Consider the following 17,097-nt stretch of genomic DNA (forward strand, 5'->3'; position numbering starts at 1 on the left):
GAACGTTACGTCACAAATATACAAATGAAAATAACGTTAGTAGGCTACGTTACGTTACGACGCCAAAAAAAATAGAAAATATAAAAATATAAAAAAATAGATTTCAGGACTCGCTGAGCATTTATCATTTTGTTACTATGATGTTTTTGAAAATGATCCTGTAGTAGGCTCTACATTTTAATTGTTCTCATGGTTTTTAGTACAATAATCACTCATTAAAACGATTCAATACTTGATACTACTAAGTTTTATTCACTGCTTTCACTCAGCACAGCCATGTGACCACTGTCAGCAGCTCTCTACCACCACCTACTGTCATTGTTACAGCACTACGTCATGTGAAGAAAAGGAGGTGGAATTAAATTGTAATATAACACTAAAATACTTTAAATCCGGTGAATATTGTGAAATTTGGCATGTTCATGAAGCACCTTTTTTTGTTAAATGATGTCACATTATTTTCTTTTTCTCTAATGACACAAACAAGATGGGTCAATGGTCAAAAATCAAACGTGAAAGCATCACTTCAAGGAAGAAAGAATATTTGAAAAAGAAGATCAGAGAATATTTTAATGATAAAATACATATTTACAATGACATATCACAGTCTGTGTACATTTATGATGACAGGGAAAAGTAGTTTGAAAATCAGCAATAATACACATGTGTTAATCTGGATTTTCTGCCAGTTTTCTGATGTCGTCCAGCAACTCAGAGAAAGGCGGCCGACCCAGAGGCTTCTGCACCAGGAAGAAGAAGGGTTGATCAGATGAAGAGGAAGAGATGGGATTGAAGGGCAGGGGAGGAAAAGGAGTGGTTAACAAAAGGTTCAATAACCATTATCTAAAGATAATCCATATATCATAAATATAAATACCTCGTGCCAGCAGCGGTACATGATGGCGTACAGCGGCTGTGACACTTGGTGTGGCCGGTACAGCCGGATCCCTCTGGTGATGTCATTGACCACCTCCAAGTTGGACCGGTTTTCAAAGGGAGTCCGACCCTCCGAGTAGATCTCCCACATCACCACACCTGCACATGGACACATTCACTCTTAGTGCTGTAGTCAGAGATGGACAGAGTACTCGACCCCAGTACTTGAGTAAGAGTAAAAATACTACTGGTCAGAATTTACTCTGTTACAAGTAAAAGTAGCTCAGTCGACATGTTACTCGAGTAAGAGTAAAAAAGTACTTGCTTTTAAAGGTACTTAAAGGGATAGTAGCATTTTTTAAAAATGGGGTTGTATGATCTACAAATAGCCCCTAAGTACTTTAATTGCAGTAGAAGACTCTCTGCACTCCTCCCGTTAGCAACGCCAGCCCATAGCCATAACTGAGTTTTTCCTGCACTTTGAAGGGCTGGAAAAAATTATATTATAGTGAACAATGGAACTGTGTATTTTTTTCCAGGTAAAACCTCTTTTAGGCCACGAAAATAGGCCGTTTCTTTGGGTCCATTCACAACAATGTATGTTGTAAATCTCTGGGCAGGGCTATTATGGGCTGGCGTTGCTAACGGGAGGAGTGCAGAGAGTCTTCTACTGCAGTTAAAGTACTTAGGGGCTATTTGTAGATCATACAACCCCACAAAAAAATGCTACTATCCCTTTAAGTATCCAAAAGTACATGCTTTTAAATTTAAAAGTAAGAGTAAGAGTACATTTCTTATTTTTCACATCAATGAATTACTATAATTTTTTCTATATGAATTTAAGGAGCTTTTAACTCTTGTTTCTGAGAATGAACTCTTTGAAAGCAGCTGCACTGATGTGCTGCTTTTAGGGGTTAGGGTTTCCTTCTTTGACAAACACAGCTTGTGTCCAATAGGATTTTAGAAAAAAAAAAAGTACTTTTCGGCCTTCCTAGAAATTAATTTGAGTAAAAGTAAAATTTACTCCATTACTGTCCACCACTGGCTGTAGTCAAACCTATTAAAACACCAATATTACGAGTATTTCTACTTTGTTTTTCCTCACCGAAGGACCAGACGTCCGACTTGCTGCTGTATTTACTGTAGTGGAGAACCTCCGGAGGAGACCACTTCACGGGGAACTTGGCGCCGTTGGAGCTGGTGTACTGGTTGTCTAGGACGTACCTGGAAACAAGAACTATAGGTGTCAAATAGTACATACACAGAACATCTGATAACTACTATCAAATCATCATCTGCAACAAAACAAAACAAAACAAAACGAAGTGGCAGCAGCTCTACCTGGTCATCCCGAAGTCGCTGACCTTCACCACGTTGTGCTCGTTGACCAAACAGTTCCTGGCTGCCTGAATGAGGAAGACAAATATCCACTAACTTTATGCTTTTGAATCACATCATTTGAGGAAGGGAAACTCTGTTCTTAATGTACCTTATAAAGGAGGAGCGGTAATTAAAGGTCCAGTGTGTAAAATGGGGGTAAAACTGTGATATCTAGACTAGCGTTCAGATTCTTGTTTGGCCTCCGAGGACAAACAAAACTCGATGACTGGGAGTATTTCAGGAGCATGGAGCAATGAGGTGAAGATCTAAACCATTTTACAATATGTCTGCTGTTTCTTACTCCTTCTTTCCTTCCGCTTTCCTCTTTGTTGGTTTATTTATGCACACAAAACTCTGGCTGGATTTTCCGTTCGGGCTGCCGTACAAACATGGCGGCGCAAGATGGCGACACTCTCTAAAGCAAGACCCTTGCTATATGTACTTTTCTGGGCAAATTGAATCATAGGCAACTGGACTTGGTGAAGCCCCTTGGATAAGAGGCGAAACGTCTTCCCAGACAAATACAAGTCCAGTTGCCTACGATTCAATTTGCCCAGAAAAGAACGATGACCTGGATGAATGAGAATATCCATAGACTTGCTATATGTATTAAAGAATAATTATAAGGCTACGAAAACCAAACAGATTTTATTTTATAGCGATTTTACACTTATACAAATATATTCATGGGTAGTATAATTCAGATTTTGCCAATAAACCTTGACAACTATTACACACCGGACCTTTAAAGGGATAGTAGCATTTTTTTTAAAAGTGGGGTTGTATGATCTACAAATAGCCCCTAAGTACTTTAATTGCAGTAGAAGACTCTCTGCACTCCTCCCGTTAGCAACACCAGCCCATAATAGCCCTGCCCTGAGATTTAAAACATACATTGTTGTGAATGGACCCAAAGAAACGGCCTATTTTCACGGCCTAAAAGAGGTTTTACCTGGAAAAAAAAATACACAGTTCCATTGTTCGCTATAATATAATTTTTTCCAGCCCTTCAAAGAGCAGGAAAAACACACTTTTTATTTGGACCTAACCAACTCACGTATTAGGTTAGGTTAGGTAAGGTCCAAATAAAAACTGCTTTTTCCTGCTCTTTGAGGGGCTGGGAAAAAAAATATTATAGCGAACAATGGAACTATGTTTTTTTTTTCCAGGTAAAACCTCTTTTAGGCCACAAAAATAGGCCGTTTCTTTGGGTCCATTCACAACAATGTATGTTGTAAATCTCTGGGCAGGGCTATGGGCTGGCGTTGCTAACGGGAGGAGTGCAGAGAGTCTTCTACTGCAATTAAAGTACTTAGGGGCTATTTGTAGATCATACAACCTCACTTTAAAAAAAATGCTACTATCCCTTTAAAGAAAAGTTATCATTTGCTGCAACGTGACCAACAATAACACTCAAAACTGACAAGTGCAAACAAACACCAGACAGTTGAATCCCTCTTCCTTTTATCAGTTGTGTTTTGCCGTCACTAGTTTCATGATTAAAATACACAACAAACCGCAGACACAAACACACAGAGACAGACACACTATAGACTCACCAGGTCTCTGTGGATGAAACAGTTGGACTCGAGGTACTCCATCCCCTCGCAGACGTCCTGGCACATGGACAGCAGCCAGGCCTCCTTCAGCCCGCCGCCCTTCTGCCGCAGGAAGTTGAGCAGGCAGCCGTTCTCCATGAACTCGGCCACGATCAGCAGGGGGCGCTGCTGCAAGCAAACGCCGTACAGCTGCACCAGCTTGGGGTGGCACAGTCTCCTGGGGAAGGGACCACACAAACAGAAACAGTTTCACTTCTCTGTGTCGACAAGAGGGTAGTTTCACAGTTAAAGGGATAGTTCACCCAAAATTCAAATGTTATCTACTAGGGATGGGACTTTTTGTCGACAAATCGACAAAAAATCGACACATGCTCCCCTCGACAAAAAAAATGGAGTGTCGAAATGTCGAGGGGGCGGGGCTTGTGGGATTTCCATGTGTAAATTGAATTTTGTCTTTCAATATTTCCTATTCAAATAAACAGCAGAAAGTGCCACTTTTCCCCTAATGAAATAAAATATTTTAAATAAAACAAATCCACCTTTTCTAAATGGGATCGCTACTTGACCCTCATTCTGCTTCACATGTGACGGGAGCGTGCGTGCATGCTGACAGGCCACAGAGTCAAGAGATCAGCTGTCCGGGCTCCCTGCAGTCTAGGTGATGGTGCTGTTGATGACGAGTCCGGGTCCGCAAAAAGGGCAAAACCATCAGCAAAACAGGTGGATGCAATGGTTGCATTCTCCGTAGAGGACGCGGACATGCACGGAAGAAAGAAAAAGAAACCGAATGCGCGCTGCCTAGTCCGCTCGTGCCGACAGCGGCGTTAATAAACTACAACAAAAGCACGTGTACCCCCCCCCCCCCCCCCCCCCCGCATATCTGCTGCTGCTGTTAAAAAAAAAAAAAAAAGGGCCGACAAATCGACAAAAAGGCGACACATGGGCCTCGACAATCGACAATCCAAATCCTGTGTCGTTCCCATCCCTATTATCTACTCACCCTCATGTCGACTAAGAGCTGTAATCAGAGTCCTCCGTGGCTTCTCTGAGTTACAGGGGGTCTCGGTGTAGCAGTGCATGTCCATATAACGGTTGCAAATGGATACCACTTTTTTTCGTAACAAAAAGACACACCAAAAAACATCCAAATACCTCCATGCTGCTCGTATGTAATGTCCCTCTTGTATTGAAGCCCCGACATGAGAAATTGTTCTGAAAAAAATTAAATAAGTCTATATTTTAAGCTTGTTTGTAGCGGAAGCTCCCAGTGTCTCGGTTCACTGCTCTTCGAGAGATTTGCACTGACCGGCGGAACAATTTCTCATGTCGGGGCTTCAATACAAGAGGGACATTACAGACGAGCACTATGGAGGTATTTGGATGTTTTTTGGTGTGTCTTTTTGGACAAAGAAAGTTGGTATCCATTGACAACCATTATATGGACAAATACTGCTGCACCGAGCCCCGTCGTAACTCCGAGAAGCCACGGAGGACTCTGAAACTTCTCACAGCTCTTAGTCGACATGAGGGTGAGTAGATAATGAGTGAAATTTGAATTTTGGGTGAACTATCCCTTTAATGTCAGTCACAGTCACTCTGCCGCCCCTTACATCATGACTTTGGCCTCCTCGATGAAGTCCTCCTCGTACATGGCCCCCTCCCTGATGGCCTTGATGGCCACTCGGTGCTGCGACCGCCACTTGCCGAGCTTCACCACGCCGAACTGACCGCTGCCCAGCTCCTTCATGAAGGTCAGCTCGCTGGGGTTAATCTCCCACTTCTCTGCAGGAATGAAAGAGGAAGATAATGTAGGAGGATGATGTATGTAAAATAAAAAAGAAAACAAGATTTAAAGAGGATCTAAGCAGGATTTCAGGCAAACAAATGCACATGGGCGAGAGGAGCGTAACCAAAACAGCAGAAAAGCGACCGGACTTAGTTCAGTACAGTTCCTCTTTAAAAGAAAATGTCTGTCAAATGAACGCAAGCAAGTCTCAGCATGAGGGTTTGATTCATTATTAAACAAGAGCTCATTGGACGGAACTCTGGGGATAAAGAATTAACTTGAAGTTCTCAACATTTAGGGCAGTGGTTCCCAACCTGTTTTGGCTCATGACCCCATGCATTTTGACATCACAAATTTCTGGCGACCCCGCGATCACGGCTGTCAACCAAGATATTTTTATATGCTGCATTTTATTTGAGCTTGATTTATATTCGAGAAAGTGAAAGTATAGAATACAGTTGTTTAAGATTGTGTGTGGTGTTTTAATCATAATTTTAGGCATTTGATTTCCAGGCGACCCGACCCCAAGGTTGAAAAACACAGATTTAGGGAAAGAGTCACAAGATCTAAGATACTAAATAATAGGGCTGGGCCGATATGCTTTTGTGCCGATTCGATTCTCTAATGATTTTTGGGTCCTGATTCGATTTAAATTGCGATTCTGATTAAACAAGTATTGCGATTCGATTTTACCAAGTATTGCGATTTTATATTTCAATTATTGTGATTTTCTTTCCTTAAGCAAGAGCAGGTTGAACCAAACACTTGACAATACATCATAAGTCATATTTACAAAAAACAATACACACATCACATCAGTTTGTCTGTTGTGTTCGTTTGTTCACATAGATATCTGTGAACAAATGAACACAACAGGCCGGTTTGACTTTGTCGAGTGTAATGGCACAGAATACATGATTGTACAATAAAGATTGGTCGTCCTAAAAACAAAAAAAAAACATTTTTTTTTTAATCGAAATCCTTTTTTCAAAAATTGACAGAAAAAAGAAACCGTGATTAATATAAAAATCGATTTTTTGGCCCAGCCCTACTAAATAATGTATCATCTGCATATTAAAACACTTTATACTTATCTCCATATGTTTCTTTCAAGCAAACATTACAGGCATCTCAAACCGATGTGGCTGCAGGTTTTTGTTCCAACCAATCAAGAACACACAATTTGACCAATCAAATGTCTGAAGACTGAGAACAAAACCTGCAGCCACACCGGCCCTTTGTGGAATCGGTTTGAGATGTTTCTATCTTGAGTATCAAGTTACCTGAGCTGAATCCGGATGTGGCAGGTACACACCTTCCCATCGGCCCCACTGCATATCGCAACCTTGTCACTAGACCTAAAGAGACACACACACATGCCAAACCATATCAAATGAAGCATTACTTTATATAAGTGGTGTTTAAATTGCACGGTAGCATACATAGAAGTGTGTGTGTACCTGCTGCGTTGTGTTCATGGTAGTGTATGACATCAGGTATGGAGCTGAAGGTATGTTTTTCGGCCAGGAAGAATTGCCCGGTGTCGCTGATTTTGATCTGGTAATGTCGGATATCTCCACTATGGCTGCACAAACAAAGCATCATCAGTTTACAGGCAAAGATTTAATGTAAAATATTGATTGTTTAAGTTCGGGTGCTGTGGTGTAAAACTACCTTAATGTCTTAGTGTAAACAGAGACAGTGTAGACTCCCTTCTGACTGGACTCCCGAACCACAAACCCGCCCTCTTTGTCCTGGGAAACGACCAGAAACATCCTCATACATCTTATATCGGTCACTTTAAATTATTAACAGTCAAAAAACATAACATTTTAAGTTTAATGTCACATATGTCAATTGAAAAGATGACAGGAACAGGCAGATACCTCCTGTCTCAGCAGCTGCTCGGCCTCTGTCCTTGTGATGTTCATGCAGTACCATCTACATAAAGACGAAATAGTTGAATTATTGTCTTTCATCATTAAAAAATAACTTTACAAATTAAAGTATAGACACAGAAAACAAAACATTAAAACCAGGGCCGGCCCTAGGATTTTGGTGGCCCCCTAAACAAGATTTTTGTTTGTGGCCCTGCACTCTAAGCGCAAACACCAAATCACTGGTTAAAACTGAATACAGACATGTTTATGCCCTCTGAGGTTTGAGGCCATTTTCTCGACTTTTACTGTACATATTTTCTTAAATTGATCTTTTTAAGATACTTGCAGATGTAACAATACTCAAGTGTTTTATGTCTAAATATTAGAACCTCCGCTGTAAGCACACTGAGGCCAGTTTGTCCTACAACACTGTATAAAGAAATCATTTTGGTGGAAATTTGAGGTCTGCTTTTTGAAAAATTTCAAATCCCTTGTAAAAACACTCCTTCAGTCATGAGAATGAACTGTTTTGGTGCTTGAAATAGGATATGAATACAGAAAACAAGTCTAAAATGAAATTTTGTAAGATTGCTAATCCTATAAATGTTGTCATTCTGTCATTCTATTTTCACCAAATGTCTCAAATGTGAGATAAAAGAAGCTGAATATTGACTTCAAATTACATATAAAGCTCATAGCTGTGGCCCTAAACAGGGGCCGGCCCTGATTAAAACAGTGATGTTCCAGTTTTCATTGTGTTGTAGTATATTATCCACCTTTACTTTCTTGCTTAGATATCTTGTATTATTTTATGTTCTTCTTTGTGTGTGTGTGCTTTTTCTGGAACTCAAGGAATGTGTGAATCGATGTCCTGTTAAGTTATCTGACGCCAAGGAGGATGTCTGGATCAATGTGAATGACAGGTTCCTTGTTTTCTTTTATGGTTAAGTTTGGTGGGATACAGGACATGGGGTTTTTCACTAGCCTAAAAGTTAAAAGGTCAAGACAAAGGTCGTTGGCCATCTGGGCGGGAGGTTTCTCTCTGTCCGGAGAAGGTGGAGTGTTGGAGATAAGCCAACATATAAAAAGGAAGGTTTTTGGGTTGAGAGAGGGAGATCTCTTTTTGGCACCAGAGATGCTCCAGGATTCGGCATTCTTTGTACACTGTTATTCTTCTTGTTAAAGGACAATTCCAGGCGAATTCAACTCGGGGGTGTATTTTTCTATCATTTTAGGTCTAAAAGAAGGAATCTGAAGATTTTCACTTTAATCGCTCCTGTTTTGCGGTAGCTGCATCTGTCCCCGCATCGCTACGGCAGCAATGAATGGGAGTGGATGTAAGTTCTGCTGTTTAGGCTGTTTACATCCCTCAAAGCTGCAATTTTTTGTTGATATTCCTGTGTTTATGACACAAGCGGTAGCTCCGACTGCGCCTGAACACACCAACACTGCAACTTCGGGCTCGCGCGAGACTCCGGGAGACTTTGAATTAGATCTAGTTTTACAAACATGTCGGCTTGCTTGAAGTAAATAAACTTCTCGGTGCATGTTTGAGTCGCCATCTGACGCTGTCTGTGGAAAAAAACTGCGGCTTTGATGGTTGTAAACAGCCTAAACAGCGGAACTTACATCCACTCCCATTCATTGCTGCCGTGGCGATGCGGGGACAAATGCAGCTACCGCAAAACAGGAGAAATTAAACTGAAAATCTTCAGATTCCTTCTTTTAGACCTAAAATGTTATGAAAATACACCCCCGAGTTGAATTCGCCTGGAATTGTCCTTTAATAAACTTCCTTTTTGAATACAAGCGAAGACGTGTCAGCGGTGATCCCTTCTTTTCATCAACACATCAATATACCACAGTGTAAACCTCTTAAATGTGATCAGTTGTGATGTCATACTCACGGGTTTGCCTCGATTCGGTTTTTCTCCGTCACGTAGTTACTGGGGATGAAGCCTTTGTTGCTATGAAAACACAGAGGTAAGATCAGTAATTTAAGTTGTTAGAAAAACGAGTTTCTATTTCAAAATGTCAGTGTTAGTGTTTACTATACATTTACTATTCTTCTTAGTCAAATTATCTTTTATACATGCGACATGATTGAAGTTGCGTTACTTGAGATAGGCCTATTGTTGTATTGTGTTACACTGTTGTTGTGTATGAAGCTGTTTTGCTGAACTGACCCGTGTTTGTCCTGCGCTCTCCACCACAGTTGGTCTTGTTTGTGCAGAATGACGTACTCTTCCCCCTGTGGACACAACACGCTGCATCACACTGAAAACAACCACTTTCATTTTCAGTTTGGGATTTATAAAGCCTAATTCACTTTATATTCAGCTGTTCATGCATGTTGATTAGATTTTATCACTTCCCCTCTGTTAAAGGACGTTTTGTATTTTCTTTTGTAGCCTATCACTGTTTGACTTGTTTGTAATTATTGCCATGACAGTCAGTATCTGTATTCACGCTGTTGTCTTGGAAACAAGATGTTAATCACAGTCAGATCAATCAGACCAAGTCCAACCAAACCAACCAGACATTTAACAAGCGGGCGACTGATAAGTTTTATGATGACTCACAGATAAAACATCTATTGAACATTAGTCAGGATTTATTAAAGGAATAGTTCACCAAAAAATGAAATTCAAATACTCCGGTCTCCGGAGTAGTTTTTTATTCCTCAAAGTGCATCTAGAGACCCGGGAGATCGGTTCGTAGTCCAACGAAATCCTTATATGAGAGTCAATAGCGCCTGACACAAAAACGTCCATAAAACTACACAAAAACCATGTAATATTCCTCCACACTGCTCGTCTGCTGCAATCCAAGTGTCCTGAAGGGATATAGTCCAGAGTTTACTCGAAAAAACGTCATTTAGGACATTTTTACAGCCTACACAGTGCTGTATTGACCTTTTTGTGTTTTTTTGTGTTTTATTGACTCTCATATAAGGATTTCTTTGGACTACAAATCCCCGTCCCGGGTCTCCAGATGCACTTTGAGGGATAAAAAACTACTCCGGAGTATTGAATTTCAGTTTTTGGTGAACTATTCCTTTAATAATATGTGTATGTATGTGTGTGTGTGTGTGTGTGTGTATGTGTGTGTGTGTGTGTGTGTGTGTGTGTGTGTGTGTGTGTACCTGTCTGAGTGTGAGGTCAGTGTCCTCCTTGGCGCTGAAGTCGTACATGGCGACGACGCTCAGTAATCCTGCTCCTTCGCCGTCCTCGCCCTCAGGAGGGGGGAGGGGCAGTTTCCTCCTCGACCTGTCGGCCTGAGGAAGACGCAGAGACAGAAAGAAAGAAAGAAAGAAAATTAAAGATAAAAATCAAACGAGTCCGTCGCCATCGTTCACCTGCTGGACGATGCTCTGGTCGTACCCGGTAGGCGTGTCCTGGGTACCGTCTGCTCTGGAAACACAGCGAGGTCCGGTTCTCCAGCTCCATACTGGTGCTGATTTCCCTGGAATTGATCAATGAATCAATCAAACAACCAATCAACCAACTGAACAATCAATCAACATTTTAAAGGGATAGTTCAACATTTTGGCAAATTTGCCCATTGCCATAGTTTTAGCAGTAGGTTCATTACCTTTAATTGTCGATGCAAGCTATTTTTAGAACGGCGGAGCAGAGCCACGAGCTGTTCAGAGCTACGCTACGGAGGCTAATGGGATTTCTTGGTTTCCCTCATCAAACTCATCAAATACACAATCCAACAACTCCAAAACGCTCTCATGGGTTGATGAGGGAAACCAAGAAATCCCATGAGCCTCCGTAGCGTAGCTCTGAGCAGCTCGCGGCTCTGCTCCGCCGTTCTAAAAACAGCTTGCATCGACAATTAAAGGTAACGAACCTACTGCTATGACTATAGAGATTATGGCAATGGGCCAATTTGCCAAAATGTTGAACTATCCCTTTAAGTATATTTACTAAAATTAGTTTTTATGTGATATTTAAATCTAATTTTATTTATGACCTTGTGTCTGATTGTTTCTATATAAATGGACACAATAATTCACTGTCATTGTGTCTGAATGAAGCTGAGCAGCTCTGCGTGGTGCAAGAAAAGGTGTGATGTCCATTTTAAAAGGGGGCGGGGCCACATAGAGTTACTCGCACATCTAATTTCAAACTGATAGATATTGGTATTGATCCTGGAGCTGTTACCTGGTCTGAACTGCACAGCAGCAGCAGCAGAAGACTGAGTGGATGGAGTGATCTGGAAGAGAAAAAAGAGGAAGGTGTATCGTGTGTCGTCATCACTGACATCATAGCTACTCTCTTGTAAACACTTCAACTGTTTACATACAGTGTTGTCATGGCAATTAATAGACTGTTCTGTGTCACTTAAACTGCAAAAATAGACACAGTTTCATCTCTCTCATGTGTTTTAGTTTGACTCTCGTGTGTATGTCGTTGTGGTTTTTGAGTAGGAGGTCTTTGTCAGGAAGTATAGTTTCCTATTCTGCAGAACTAACACTCTTTAAGTGTGTGCATGTGTGTGTGTGTGTGTGTGTGTGTGGTGTTGGTCATTTTTCTCAGCGTTTGTGTTCGCAACTCGTCTTCCTGTTGTTGGTCCACAGGCTGTGTGGGTCTGCAGGCACGTATGTATCTATATGCACGCAGCACACATCTGAAACAAACCAACGTTAGTCGTGTGATTTGAAGGTCGCTGTCAGAATAAAAGCCTGTGTGTCCGGATCAGCAGGCGATCAGAGCAGAGGCTGTGAGGAAGGTTGAACTCCTCTGGTGGTTTGTGGTGAACCTACGATCTATTGACACACACGATCATGTTGGTGTTGACTCAACATGGAGTTCATTAGAACTTCAGATTTGGGTTTTGGATGAATAAGGATATAATTCTCTCACAAATTAACAATTTGTTCATCATCAGCCAGTGACACAGCTTCCAACTTCTTATTCATTATGTCCGCCATGGGGGCGATTAGTTTTGCAGTAGACAAAGACATAGAAATGACACAAACCCTGTAATAGACACATGTATACAATAGCACACACCACAGTATCATCAACACAGGAATGGCGATCCACCATGCACAACCACAAAAAATCAACAATAGACAGATAAATGACAGTAATAGGCTACAATCAATACCTATATAAATATAAAGTGCAGCTGGAGTTAGTGGTTACTTTCCAGATGTTGGAGGTTACTCTTCATACATCAACTCAACAGTCCAACACTTGATTAGGTAGTGTCATTAATAAACCCTATGGTATTTAAAATGTTATGAAAGTGGCCATTTGTTTTCACTTTTCATACTTCTGCTGATGATACTTCTACTAAAGTGGGATTTTGAATGAAGTTTAAGTTAAGTTAAGTTCATTGTTATCATTGCATAAACTGACATCGTGGTCAGTGATTTAAATCTTCTTGAGAGTTCCTATCCTGTTTCAGACCCTTCAGTCGCATTATTTATCTTAAAGTTATTCAGATCTCCGAGGCCAAGGTAAGTGACTTTTGTGTGGACAGGGTCTTCGTAATGAAAAAAATGCAGTTAAAAAAGACCTGTTGCAGTGAATATTCATCTTGCAACTACAAGTTTCAATCCCAGGGGCTTTTGGAGGATGTAAACATGAAGTATAATGTTGCCATGAGGAGTAGATACACCTTGACAATTTTCTTGTGTGTTTCTTCACAATGGACATTGGATGTAATTATATCCTCAGAGTAAGTCATACCGAATGTAAAAATGTGTGTTTCTTGTCAGTGTGTCCAGATTTCACAGAGTTATGACTCAGACACAGTGTGTGACTTCTCCTTTAAAAACTTTACCCAGATCTTCATGTTCACCAGAGGATGAACCCTATACTGACTGCACTGATCCAGATTGGTGTGCTGTGCTTTTAGTGCTAATTAGCAAATGTTAGCATGCTGACTATATACATACTAAAATAAAATAAAAAGCAGTTAAAAAGACCTGTTGCAGTGAATATTCATCTTGCAACTACAAGTTTCAATCCCAGGGGCTTTTGGAGGATGTAAACAAAAAGTATAATGTTGCCATGAGGAGAAGGCTACACCTTGACAATTTTCTTGAGTGTTTCTTGTATGTTTCTTCACAATGGACATTGGATTTATATCCTCAGAGTAAGTCATACCGAATGTAAAAATGTGTGTTTCTTGTCAGTGCGTCCAGATTTCACAGAGTTATGACTCAGACACAGTGTGTGACTTCCCTGTCTTCTCCTTTAAAAACTTTATCCAGATCTTCATGTTCACCAGAGGATGAACCCTATACTGACTGCACTGATCCAGATTGGTGTGCTTTGCTTTGTGTTTAGTGCTAATTAGCAAATGTTAGCATGCTGACATACTAAAACAAATGTGGTAAACATGACCATGCTAGCATTAGCATGTGGCTCAAAACATCACTATGCCTTGATAAGACCTGACAGAGCAGCTTACATGACTTTTATACTTTCAGTCCAAGAATCACAGATCTACAAACTGTTAGCAAAGAAAAACTAAACTTTTAACCCTGATACTCGAATGTGCTGATGCAGGAGAGGTATAAACTGTGGCTCCGCCTTCAAAAAATTTCAGAAAATGCCAGTTTGAGGTTAATCTGATTTAAAAGGCCACAGCTATTTCTGGGTTTAACCTCTGTCGGGGTAACCTGTTGTTTCTTCTTCCAGTGTGAGAAACAAAACTGAAACCCCGGCTTGCCAAAACGTTCAGTAAGTAATCGGCAGATCGGAGGTGCTGTTTTGCAGACAGGTGTGCCTGCGTTTGCAAAATCTCCAACTCCAGTCGGCTCAACAACAACTTCATCATCATTAAAAAACATTAACTAAGTGTCTTGGCGGTTGCTCCACCACCACATGCTGACACAACACCCCAAACCAAACCGTCGCTTTTCGATCTCCTGTTCTTTCAGATTTACATTTATACAGTACTTGTGTTCACAGTTTTAGAGGCAAAATCAAATACGTTGAAGCCGAAGGAAGATTTTAACTCCTGATTTAGTTGCTGAGTTCAATTTCTAGAAAAACATTAAAAAAAACATTTACTGTAATGACAATTTCGTCAAATACGTTAATTTCTGTGACGCTACATTACATCAGACTTGAAGCGACTACTGTTTCCTTCATACAGACTGCAAACACATCAACATTTACTAGTAATGATGAGAAAACGTTTCTGTTACGAAGCCAATTTCTTACGAAGCCAATTTCGTGTGTCCTTTTCACACCTTTTCTGATTCAAGTAGTTGAGTAATTTTACTTAAGTTAATGTTTTCCTTCCCTAGCAAATATTTAGTGTTTTAGCTCATTCGCTATTGTAAGATTTTGATTTCGATAGGTTTAGATAGAGTTAAATTTGCAGCACTTACTTAAGTGAATCATGATCGACCGTCTTTACGTCTCTTCTTCTTTTTCGTCTACCCCCACCATCACCACCTCCTCCTTTTCTTCTGTCTATCTATCTGTCTATTATTCAGTCCCAGCTTCTCTTCTCCTTCTTCAGTTTGAGTTTTTGAGGTCAGCGTTGACTTGTGGGGTTGATGTGATGCCACAGGTGGGAAACGTTGAAGTAGCTGAGCGGCAGTGATGGAGGGAGAGTGACAAAGAGAGAGAAGACAAAGACAAAGAGAGAGAGAAAGAGAGAGAGAGAGAGAGAGTGTGACAGAGAGAAAGGCAGGTGGGTGGAGGAAGTACAGAAGGTGAAAACTAGAAGACAGAGAAAAGAGATAAAGAGATAAAAACACCAAAAGCAGAAGGTAAAAGAAGGGCCGTTATTGACTGATTTTGCCTTAATGGATAAAGTTTTAAATTTACCAGATGTTAAAAATAAAAATCTTTAATATGTATACGATGTTTATAGACAGAGAGTGTGGGAGAGAGATGAGGACAAAGAGACAGAAAGGAAATGAAAGGGTGACGTGAGTGAAACCACAAAGCATCCGTCGCTGTGAATAACTCCAGGAAGAACACACACTCACACACACACACACACACACACACACACACACACACACACACACACACACACACACACACACACACACACACACACACACACACACACACACACACACTGTAAAACACAAAGCAAAAAAAAGAAAGAAACCTCCTCCTCCTCCTTTTAAGAGTGATGCTAAACCAAGGTTGTTCTTGTTTTATGTTACATTGCAACATCAAAGACTGAAGAAAAGACTTTGACATAAACTATAACATATGAAAACAAATCTCAACACTTTTCACGAAACATCTGCAATCATGCTAATGTTAGCATCTATCTATCTATCTATCTATCTATCTATCTATCTATCTATCTATCTATCTATCTATCTATCTATCTATCTATCTATCTATCTATCTATCTATCTATCTAGCGAATCTATCTATCTATCTATCTATCTATCTATCTATCTATCTATCTATCTATCTATCTATCTATCTATCTATCTAGCGAATCTATCTATCTATCTAACACAAGGAATTGCATGTTGTGTCATTACTAGTGTTAAAGGGATAGTTCAACATTTTGGCAAATTGGCCCATTGCCATTATCCCTATAGTCACAGCAGTATGTTCGTTACCTTTAATTGTCGGTGCAAGCTATTTTTAGAACGGCGGAGCAGAGCCGCGAGCTGCTCAGAGCTACGCTACGGAGGCTCATGGGATTTCTTGGTTTCCCTCATCAAACTCATCAAATACACAATCCAACAACTCCACAACGCTCTGGTGGACAAGTTGTGACCTGAACATTCACCACGCTATGAGATAATAACAGAACGTTACCAGACAGAGTTGTTTTAGAGGTAAATGCAGAGACTGCTTGCTGAAAAACTGCCCCTGAAGGCAACACGCATCAGCGGTTTTGCATGAATTTACCTCTAAAACAACTCTGTCTGGTAACGTTGTGTTATTATCTCATAGCGTGGTGAATGTGCAGGTCACAACTTGTCCACCAGAGCATTTTGGAGTTGTTGGATTGTGTATTTGATGAGTTTGATGAGTGGAAACGAAGAAATCCCATGAGCCTCCGTAGCGTAGCTCTGAGCAGCTCACGGCTCTGCTCCGCCGTTCTAAAAACAGCTTGCACCGACAATTAAAGGTAACGAACCTGCTGCTATGACTATAGGGATTATGGCAATGGGCCAATTTCCCATAAGTGTAAGTGTGATGACCGGTGGAGGTGAGGTGAAAACATCCATCATTATGCGATTGACTTTGGACTGGGAGGCCGGGGTTCAAATCCCATATGGGCAAAGGCAAGGTTTTCTTTTTAGCGACCACCAGTGGCGAGGACCGCGTGGCTCTATAGGGAGAGTCGAGTTGGCCTGAACGTTGTTGTTTCCTCTGATGAACTGAGCTTCTAGTTGAATTTCCTAAAAAGAGAAGTGAAAGCGGTGTCTGACTGGTACGAACCAAGTGAGCTTTGTGGTGTGATGTGTTGCGCAGGGCGTTGTCAATGGAGTTAGCAAACAGCTGATATGAGGTTAAGTGTATGTGTGTGTGGTGGTAGAAAAAATATTTCTTCAGCTATAGACCTGTAGTTACTATACTCACTTTGTCCCCAATTTGTCTGTTGTTTATAATTATTGTGAAAGGTTTGATATAAACTCAGGTTACACACACAC

General features: G+C 40.7%; 1 protein-coding gene across 1 annotated transcript; it reads right to left on the reverse strand.

Annotated features, from left to right (window-relative positions):
- Positions 1 to 625: 625 nt before the first annotated feature.
- On the reverse strand, positions 626 to 14,946 carry txk (TXK tyrosine kinase). Its single transcript, XM_083993357.1, has 16 exons — positions 14,845 to 14,946; positions 11,654 to 11,705; positions 10,865 to 10,946; positions 10,627 to 10,758; positions 9,668 to 9,732; positions 9,389 to 9,448; positions 7,488 to 7,542; positions 7,276 to 7,355; positions 7,062 to 7,186; positions 6,885 to 6,959; positions 5,426 to 5,597; positions 3,816 to 4,032; positions 2,218 to 2,282; positions 1,982 to 2,100; positions 878 to 1,035; positions 626 to 740 (listed from the first exon to the last, which is right to left on the reverse strand). Exons 1-16 carry the CDS (start codon positions 14,855 to 14,857, stop codon positions 669 to 671), a joined length of 1,542 nt encoding a protein of 513 aa, XP_083849483.1. The 5' UTR covers positions 14,858 to 14,946; the 3' UTR covers positions 626 to 668.
- Between the last annotated feature and the right edge of the window lie 2,151 nt (positions 14,947 to 17,097).

This window comes from Trachurus trachurus (genome assembly GCF_905171665.1).
Source record: "Trachurus trachurus genome assembly, chromosome: 18".
Classification (NCBI taxonomy): domain Eukaryota; kingdom Metazoa; phylum Chordata; class Actinopteri; order Carangiformes; family Carangidae; genus Trachurus; species Trachurus trachurus.